Genomic DNA, 10225 nt, shown 5'->3' with positions numbered 1-10225 from the left:
TTGCAGCAGACATTAATTACCCATGTAACCCTAGGTGAATGATTTCCCCTCTTTGGGCCTCAGTTCTCTCATCTGTAAAATGAGGAGCTGACCTTGATGACCTCTAAGACCCCTTCCATCTCTCCACCCTGTGACTTCTTTCTTTGGTGAATTCCTCTCAGAGCCTCCATTTTGAGGAAGTGTCCAGGCCAGCCATACACACTCCTTTACTGATCTCCTGGCTTTGTCCCTTTGTGGGTACCTCCCCATCTCCACTCCTTCTGCTTTTATGTCTTGTCTTCCCTATTAGAATGGAAGCTCCTCGAGGGCAGGGATTGTCTTTCTTTTTGCTTTTATTTGTATTCTCAGGGCATAAAGCAGTGCCTGGAATATAATAAATGTTCAATAAATGCTCTATCTATCTGGTCTGCCTATAATCTATCTATCCAACTCTCTGTCCATTTGTCTGACTCTACCTTGTCTGCCTCTCTATTTGTCTTTTTATCTATCATCTATCTACTTATCTATCTATCTGTGTGGAGGGTGAAAGATAAAATGACTGAGGAAACAAAGGTTTAAATTTCTGAGCATACTGATTTATTAAGCAATGCATGCCAATTGCACCACAAATTGGGACCAGTAACCTTCCTCATGGACCCCAAAGACAGGGGGAGAGATTTTTATGAATTAAAAACAATTAATCAAATAAGAACAATTAATTAAAGAAAACAATTAGCCAGGATATAAAATTAGTTAATCTGATTTTTAATTGGAGGAACGATTAAGGATTTTCCAAGTTGTGAGGGGGAGAGAGAACAAGTAAAATTCCCTGAAATCAGAAAAGAGGTGTCCCGTTGCCCCAAATATGTGTACTCAATCAAAGGAATGTGGAAACAATAACTGATTACCCAGAGCAGGTCTAGTTTTCAGATAAGGCATATGGGTTTCTTGAGTTATATAACTATGAGAAAATTCCTTGCATTGATCTTCGGATCTAGTTGGACTTCTGAACAGCACAACCTAGGTCCTTAGTTAAAGGTTTCTCTAAGCAGCAGGTAGAAGTGGTCCAGCTTCCCAGATACACAGGGCTAGGTTCAAACAGTACAATAAGGCTTTCTCCTAATTTCCACAATTGAATAAAGTTTTTTTTCCTGTTATTATTAGAACAATAATATTATTAACTTATTAATAACTATTACAATAATGGTTTTGATAATAGTTAAAATGTAATAATAGTTATTATTAGAATAATAGTGAGACAATGACTTGCTTCCTCTTCTATAGCCATCTCTGGGATTCATTGGAGTTGCCCGGGTCTTCTTCTTGTCCTGAAGTGTATCTCAGAGAAGTCAGTGTTCTGTGATGTATGAAAAGCTTGAGAGACGTAGCTTCTGGGTAATTAATCATTTTATTAATTATTGCTCGTGGATAATTAATAAAAGGGGTCAGTGGCACTCTTGAAGTCAAAGATAGTGTAGTCCTCTCAATGCTTATATGTGCTCTGAAGAGTGATGTTCCTGGCAGGCAACAACCACTGATTGGTTAACAATTAATAAGAGATGTACCTGTTCTAAGGAGGGGATGGGGGACAAGACTTTGATCACCCTTGCTCCCAGCCCATCCCCAGCCTTGGGCAATCCAGACAAAGGATCTACCCCAGCCTCCAACCAGAGCATGCCTGATTGGAACACAATGGGCTGAAATTCACCTTAGATTAAATTCTTTTTAAGGTTTTCTAGTTGGGTGGAGTCTCCCCCCCAAGACTGAAAAGGCTGTATCTGGGGATGGGGATTTGGGCCATATCATTCACCAACAACTTCAGTAATTGAACAACCTATAGGTTTCTTGTTTCTAAATGAGGAAATAAGAAGGTAAAAAATCATGGTGCTGATTTGATAATTGATTATTAATATGAGAGAAAGAATAATTTCTCTCAGTTCTTTGGAGGTCACCACTTCCTTGCGATGATGGTGTCACTGTCCTGGATCCCATAATCTCTGAGGCTCTTGTAATCATAAAGTCTTCGACCTTGGAACTCTAGGACCTGGGACTCCACTGGGAGCCCCCTTGCCTCTTCAATTTTCTCCTTCAAGTCCTGGATGCAGTTGTAAGGGTCAGCAGCAAAAACCTTGGTGTGGTTGTTGGGGCCCTTAACAAAGATCTGGATCTCAGGGCTGAAGGTTTCCAGTAGATAGATAACAATTCGGTAGAAGATTCCGTATTGCGCTAATGTGTCGCTCCCTCTGAGGAGCTGCCTTTCACCACTTGGATCCTGGAAGGACAGACGGAGTTGACCTGTGAGTTCTCTGTCCTGTTTGATTTTCTCTTTCATTTTCCAGCTTGGGTCATAGGGATTCACCCAGAGTGTCCAGTCTTCCCAGCCAGACTGTCTCAGGATCACCTGAATATTTCTGGCTCCCTGGAAAGGAGGGCAAAAAAAGTGATGGGGTGATGGGACTCCTAAAAGGAAAAGACTCCCTAAACCATATCAAAAGAACATCAGTCAATGACTCTTGGTGGGGAGACATCCACTGCCCGAGAAAACACCACCACCCTGTGCTCCTAGGAATGGGAACAGGGACATTTGGTGGTTCACCAAATCAAACACACCATTCATAATGACAGCCTTATAGTAACAGCAACTGGTTATAGATCTAACAACAGCAACAACAATAGCTAGCATTTATTTAGCACCTTCTATGTGCTAAGCACTCAGTGGAGCCTTTTATAAATATCTCATTTGATCCTCAAAACAAAAATAGGTGTTATTGTTAAATCCATTTTGCTGTTGAGGAAATTGGGGCAGACAGTGGTTAATTGACTTTGTCTGGGATCACAGAGCTAGCTAGTGTCTGAGGCTGGATCTTAATTTGGGTCTCCCTGAGTCTAAATCCAAAGCTCTATCCACTGGGCCACCGAGCTGCCGCCTAACAATGCCTTATATTTTCAGAATGTTTGGTACTTAGACAAGTGTGTTTCTATTTACAGCAGTGGGGATGGGAAGATCTCTGGGACTGGAATGAGAAGATCCAGAGGAGTGGAGTTCGAATCTTGCCTTTGCCACGATTAAGCTCTAACCAGTCTTTAGGCTTTGGTTTTGGGCTAGGAGATACAGATATCTGATGTCTACAGTGAAGGCTCAGATGTTTACAATGTATTTTATGCACCCAGTCTCACTAGAAGCTCACATCAGACCCAGGAGGCAGGTGCTGCAGGTATTATTATTATCAGTGACATTTCAGATTTCAGGTTCAGAGAAGATTGGTGGCTGACTAGGGTAGTACATGGTAGGGGCAGGAGTCGAACTCTGTTTCTCTTGTCTGTATTCCACCATATTGTCTCTCAAAAACTTCTTAGGCAATCTCTTAGTTTCCATTCGCCATAAACGGTGGGGCCACTAGTGCATTCGCCCAGAGTGCTGACATTTTTGGGGGCATGAACATCTCTTGGTATAATCTATTCCCTTCACCCAGCCCCAGGCTATCACTACACACATTCCTCCTCACCGCCATCCCAAGGTCCTGATGCTATCACTGGTATCTCCTTGGACTTTTCACACAGCCACCCAGGAGTGTCTATTTCGAAAGAGGGCAACTGGCCTATCCCCACCTCTGGGCCTCTACCAACCCAAGTGGAAGCTGAAGATTAGCAGCAAAATCGACCCAGTACCTTCCACTGGATTTGACCCAGATGCTGGCATTCCTACCTATGGGATTGCCCTCCATTCCTGATGTCCAGTAATCCTAGGATCCTAGTTGACTCTCCATCCTGAGCAGCCCAGGGGCTGTTGATGGGTTTATTGTTGGAGTCAGCACAATGCAGTGGAAAGAACTCTAGCTCTGGATTCAGAGGACCCAAGTTCAAATTCTGTCCCTGATTTATCTGGAAGATATTAAACCTACACTGGGCTGTCCATTTGGGGCCAGGGGGCAATCCAATCACTGATCCTGTTCAGATTCTTCCTTAGGAGGGTCCCAGGACACTTGGGAATGTTCAAAGGGATAGGGTATGGGATGGCGGGGGCAAGGAGGTCCAATCATGGGCAGGAAGGCTTGTACCTGGACATCCCAGCTTTGGATTTCTTCATCATTACTATCATAGCAGCAGACCTGTTTTAGGCAGTGGGCAGCCTCCCTGGCCAGCACGTCCCACCTCTTGCCCTCTCCCACGTTGTTGGTAGGGTCGGCTGGGTCCAAGATAATGGGTCTGGAAGGAGAGAGGAGGAGAGGGGAGATAATGAGAGAAAGTGAGAAAATGAGAGAGAAGAGGAGAGAGAATGAGAAAAATGAAAAAAGAGAGAGAGAGACAGAGACAGAGAGAGAGACAGACAGACAGAGACAGAGATAGAAAGACAGAGACAGAGAAACAGAGACAGAGATTTCAGTTTTTCCAACATGGAAGGGTTTCCTTGAATGAAGACTGCTACATTTCCCCTTAATGTAATTCTTTAAGCCAAGGTTGGATGACCTTTTGTTAGGAATGTCAGAGAGGGGATTCTTTTGGGGGTAAGGATTGCCTTAGATGGCTGCTGAGTTCCCTTCCAACATGAGCTCTCTTTACTTCTCTTTGAAAGAGAAGCAAGGGGTGGCCAAGTGGCGCAGTGAGTAAGAGTACTGGCCCCAGAGTTGGGATGACCTGGGATCGAATCTGGGCTTTGATACTTAGCACCACACCTAGAAATAACTGGCTGTGTAACCTTGAGCAGGTTGCTTAACCCTAATTGCTTAAAAAAAAAGAGAAGCAAGCATCATCTGCAGGAGTGCACTGAATGATGGAACGAACGATGCTTGCCAGTTGGGCTCTCACCTCCATCTCATGCCATAGTTTTTTGGACTTCAGAGCCCATCTAACCTCAGCCCCTTTTAGAAGCTTGCATTCACCCCACAACCTTCCTGACCTGTGGGCATTCAGAGGATTCCTCTTGGGGTAAGAGGACAGCCAGAGAGTAAGAGAAGGGAAGGGGAAACGAATAAGCATTCAGGTGTCTCCTATGTGTTGATGAGTACTTTGCCAATTTGATGTTGTTTGGTCCTCATCACAACCCTGGGAAGCAGGTGCCCGGTGCTATGATGGGAAGTGGTACCCATCTTCTCCAAAGCCCATGTCCCTGGGCCCAGAGGCAGCAGAATTTGTTGGGGAGTGGGGTAGGGGTGTGGGTGTGGCGTGTGTGTGAGGTACTTGATATAAGTAATTCAGTCCTATTCGTGTCAGCCCCATTTTCCCCTTTCACCATACAGAAGCCTTCGCTTACTTATCAGCATGGTTCCCCAATCTCCTTCCCCATGAGAAAAGAAGCACCCTTCTCCCCTTCCTTCTCATGTCCCCGCTCCCCAAGATAGCAGAGGCAGGGAGAAGGGCCCTGGGCACCTATTTTTCCTTAGTTTCTGTTTCACGAAGTCTCGAATGACGGCATTTTCAAAATTGTAATTTGTGGTCCAATAGATGCATATGTTCTCATAATCCCGGAGCAGCTCCATCACGGTCACAAAGCCTTCGTCAGTGCTGAAATTCTCGGCTTTCTGAGTTCCAGTCTCCCAAGCGTAGAGGGTCAGCAGTTCCAGGGCATATTTGGGAGGCAGAAAAGTTCGGGGGCACTTAGCTTTCACTTTCTATGAAAATAGCAAGAACATCCTTCATGAGTTATAGTCAATCAATCATTCAGTCAACACACATGTATCAATGAATGAAAAAGCATCAAGGACTGACACTTTCTTGATGCCAAGCACTGTGTTAGGTCCTAGGGATGACAAGGCAAAAATGAAAACAGTTTCTGTCACTGAGGAGATTGCATTCTAGTGGAGGAGACAACATTTACATAGATTTAGATTCCTAGTAAATACAAGTTAATTTTAGGGAGAGCAGCAGTAGCAGCTGGGCAATGGTGCCTGGACTGAACTTTGAAGGAGATTTCAACAGGTAGAGGTGAACAGAGAGTGCAGTCCAGGCATGAGGCACAGCCTATGCAAAGGTTTAGAGACTGGAGATGGAGCGTCATATGTGTGGAATGGCAAGAAGGCCCATCTGATTGGACTGTAGGATATGGGAAAGTGAGTAATGTACAATACAGCTGAAAAGGTAGATTGGAGTTAAATTATGAAAGGCTTGCCCCTGGATATCATTGAATCCAGGTTTGTTATGGTTTGACCTATCACTTTGATAGCTGTGTGGAGGATGGAGCTGGGAGGGGACAGCCTAGAGATAGAGGGACTAATAGAGAGATGACAAAAGCCTAAGGGAGAGTAGAGAGTACCTCACCTAAGTGAGAGTAGAGAGAAGGGTATAATGATAAGGATAATTGTAGAGATAGATATAAGACTTGGTAACTGAATGGACGTGTGGAGTGAGAAAAGTGAGGAGATGGAGATGATGCTGAGTTAGTAAACCTGGATCAACAGAAGGAAGTGGCTCCTGACAAAAACCCAGAAAGAGCTCCTAGCATCAAGGTTTTCAATGCTGCTCAGTTTCTGGGATTTACAAGGTCACCTTCATCGTTCTTGTTTGTTTATTTTTTTATTTCATTCTTTGGCCAGAATGTGAATAGTTTTAAGGTTTACAAGGCACTTGACAAATATTATCTCTTTTGAGATTCTCTGGTAGCCCTGACAAAGGGTCAGCCCCATGAAATAAATGTCATTTTCACCCCCATTTCACCACTGAGAAAACTGAGGCTGATAAAAGTTGAGTTGACTTGTCCAGGGTCACACAGCTAGTATGTGTTTGAAATAGTATTTGAACTCAGGTCTTCCCAATTCCAGATCCAGCACTCTGACTTCTGCACTCCTTAACGGACAATGCCCTAGGTTGTCTGGCATAGGTCCAAAGATTTGGCCAGCAGGAAGCAAGGCTGGGCCTAGGGAAAGCTGCCTTTTCTCTGGGAAAAGTCAAAATTTCAATAAAAAGGGAAATCTTGGGTCCAGTTGGGCATTCTCGGTTGGGTGAGGTGTCCTGCTTCTCATGTAGACTGTTCTATGGAGCTTACAATGTCCTGTTTGGAACTGTGCTCCAGATGTGACTGGATGAGGGAAGCTTGCAGCAGAAGTGCCCCCTCCCTTGTTCTACACCTTGTGTCTCAATGCAGCCTAGGATGGATTTAGATTTTGGGGGATGCCACTGACACAATGAACTTGCAGGATAGGACCATGGATCCTGGGATCCTAGTCTGGAAAGGACCTCAGAGATATTCTAGTCCAATCCCGAAAAATTAGGTCCAGGGAACCCAAAGTGACTTACCCAAGGTCACAAAGACAGTAAGAGGTGAGTTCAAATTCATCCTCAGACGTTTACTAACTGTGGTACCCTGATCAAGTCTTCTCCTCTCATTCTCTTCATAACTCTCTGCAATCTGGCTCCAGACCTCCTATCTCCACTGAAATGGCTCTCTCCAAAGTGACCAGTCATCTCTTAGTTGCCAAATCCAGTAGCTTTTTTCTCAATCCTCATTCTCCTTGACTTCTGCAGCCTTTGACACTGTTGATCACTCTCTCCTCAGTTATCTCTTCTTTTTATGTTTTCAGGACACCCCTTTCTTCTGATTCTCCTCCTACATGTCTGACCACTTTTTCTGTCTCCTTTGTTAGATCTTCCTCCAGATCAAAGCCTCACATGTGTCCTTCAGGGCTCTGTCCTGGACCCTCTTCTCTTCTATACTTCTTCACTTGGCAATCTCATCAACTCCCATGGAATTAATTACCATCTCTATATCCAAAATGGTATTCATTATCTTTTCCCCTAAAATCTTCCCCCCTCCTACCTTCCCTATGACTGTCTAGATCATCACCATCCTCCCAGTCCCTCAGGCTCACAACCTAGGTAGCATCCTGGATGCTTCAACTCTCTCTCCATCTCCAGATCCAATATGGTGCCAAGGTCTGTTAGTTTCACCTCTGCAGCATCTCTCATCAATTTCACCTATGCAGTATCTCTCGTCAGTTTCAAGATCTTTAAGCAGAAGCTGGATGCCCCTTTGTCAGGGATACCAGGGAAGACAACCAGCATCTCTGGTCGATTTCATCTCTGTAGCCTCTCTTGAATATGTCACCTTCTCTCCTCTGACACCACTCCCACTGTGGTGCAGATCTTCATCCCTTCACGCTTGGACTATTGCAATAACTGCTGAAGCGTCTGCCTGCCTCAAGGCTCTCTTCACTTCAGTCCATCCTCCATTCAGCCACTAAAGTGAGGAAGTGCAGGTCTGATCGTGTCACCCTTGCCACCCCACCCTACCTCCAACCCAATAAACTCTAGTCTGGAGCAAATATAAAGTCCTCTATTTGTCATGCTGAGTCCTTCATAACTTGCCCCCTCCTCCCTTTCCAGTCTTCTTCTACCTTATGTCACACTTCCTCTTTTTTCCTTTCTCATTTTCTTCCTTCCCTGCCCCCACTCCTATCTATCCCCAGGGTTCTGTAAGATCTGATGACACCAGTCTCTAGGTTGTTCCTCAAACAAGACACTCCATCTCTTGACTCTGGGCATTCTGGCTGTCCCCCATGTTCAATGCCCTTCTTCCTCATCTCTGTCTCTTGGCTTCCTTCAAGCCCCAACTGAGATCCCGCCTTCTACAGGAGGCCTTTCCATGGTCCCTTTAATTTTAGAGCTTTCTCTCTGTTGACTCTCTCCAATTTATCCTGTACATAGCTTGTTGTACACCGTAGCTTGTATGTTGTATTGATCATTAGACTGATCTCCTTGAGAGCAGGGATTGTCTAGCCTTTCTTTGTACTTGCAGAGCTTAGTACGATTCCTGGCACATGGAAGGTGCTTGATAAAAGTTTATTGAAATGACTGACCAATCTCTATCTGCTTCAGTTTAAGTACTAAGAAATTTAACCTGTTTGCCTCAGTTTTCACAACTGCAAAGTGGGGATAATTATAACACCCACCTCCCAGGCTTGTTGTGCAGACCAAATGTCATAATCTTTGAAAACTGCTAGCTAGGTATTATTATTCTTTTGATTTGCCAGTACAATAACTCTGTCAAAAAAAAAGGAAATGGGACAAACCTAGAATGCCCTGGTCCTGACTAGGTCTGATTGGTTCTTTCGGGATCCCTGTTAAGGGCCTACATACCACTCTTCAATGGAGGAATTAAGTGCTCCTCTTATGGACTTCTGTGTTAAGATGGGATCTCAAGACCTTAGTATGCCATTTCCATGGGTTGTTTCTGGGGACTTTGAGTCCAGGTAGAAGCCAGAGACAGACACTCACTGGGAATTAGGCCAATATTAGCCCCATTCTGCTTAGCAAAGCATCCAGCACGTTATAAGCATTTGATAAATATTTTATCTTTCTCTTTATATAGATAGGAGGAGGGGAGAGAAGAGAAGAGGCATCACTAGGTGCCAAGCACTTTGCCAATATCCTCTCATTTGGTCTTCACAACTCTGGGAGGCAGGTGCCATTTTTGTTCCCATTTTACAGATGAGGAAACCGAGTCTGAGAGAGGTAAACCAAGTTGCCTAAGATCACATAGCTTATGTCTGAGGCTGGATTCGAACTCAGGTCTTTCTGACTCCAGGCCCTGTGCTCTATCACATGTACCACCTACCTACTAAAATGTGTATGTGTGTATAATACACATATGCACACACATATATAATATATCTATATCTATATTTGTCCACCACATTTTTGTCTATCTATGCATTCATCCATCTACCCATCTATCTATTATCTATCTATCCATCCATCCATCCATCCATCCATCCATCTGTAATGGGAATGCAAATTTAAAAGATCTTCCCTGCCCCTAGGCTAAAATGCACCTGAAGCCTGGGGAGGGAGGCTTGTTTTTCAGTAGATACTTCTTGATTGGCCAGTGAGTCAATAAGGTTGTTACATTCTCTGAGCCAGGAGAAGGCTATATAAGCCCTGATGTGTAGCTTTGTTTTGGGACTCACTTTGAGAAGTGTTCTGTGATTTGATCTGAATTCCGGGAAGCCGTTGTTGAGAGTCCCCCGGCTTTGAAAAACCCAGAATGTGGAAACCCAGATGTTGACTGGGTATGGATGTAATGGTTGAACAGTTTGGAAATCTGTCTACTTGATGTTTCTGTCTTGATAATTATGCCTGTATACTTTGAGGTTCAGGGTGCTGACCTTTTCTCCTGAACAAGGTAAACGATATATGTCTGACTGATTAAAGTAAGCTTGTTAACCCATTTTGAGTTGCTTTCCTTTAACAAAGCAGATCCAAGAACCTGTGGTAGCTGCAAACCCTGAGGACGCTTGGGGTGCTTGCTGCTACA

At 44.2% G+C, this 10225-nt stretch overlaps 1 protein-coding gene across 1 annotated transcript in view; it reads right to left on the bottom strand.

Annotated features, from left to right (window-relative positions):
* Positions 1-553: 553 nt before the first annotated feature.
* LOC138156438 (2'-5'-oligoadenylate synthase-like protein 2) overlaps positions 554-10225 on the bottom strand; it is a 15473-nt gene continuing 5801 nt past the window's right edge. The window contains exons 4-6 of the mRNA XM_069081756.1: positions 5347-5588; positions 4038-4185; positions 554-2398 (exon numbers count right to left, since the gene is read on the bottom strand). Of these exons, the coding sequence (XP_068937857.1) occupies positions 1928-2398; positions 4038-4185; positions 5347-5588 (861 nt within the window). The 3' untranslated portion in view covers positions 554-1927. The remainder of the gene's footprint in view (positions 2399-4037; positions 4186-5346; positions 5589-10225) is intronic.

The sequence above is a fragment of the Petaurus breviceps genome, unplaced genomic scaffold (assembly GCF_028583685.1).
Source record: "Petaurus breviceps papuanus isolate PSGF00001 unplaced genomic scaffold, PetGlider_PUasm1.0 99, whole genome shotgun sequence".
Taxonomy (NCBI): domain Eukaryota; kingdom Metazoa; phylum Chordata; class Mammalia; order Diprotodontia; family Petauridae; genus Petaurus; species Petaurus breviceps.
Note: the sequence above shows the minus strand (reverse complement) of the source record. Positions and strands in the feature narration are given on the sequence as shown.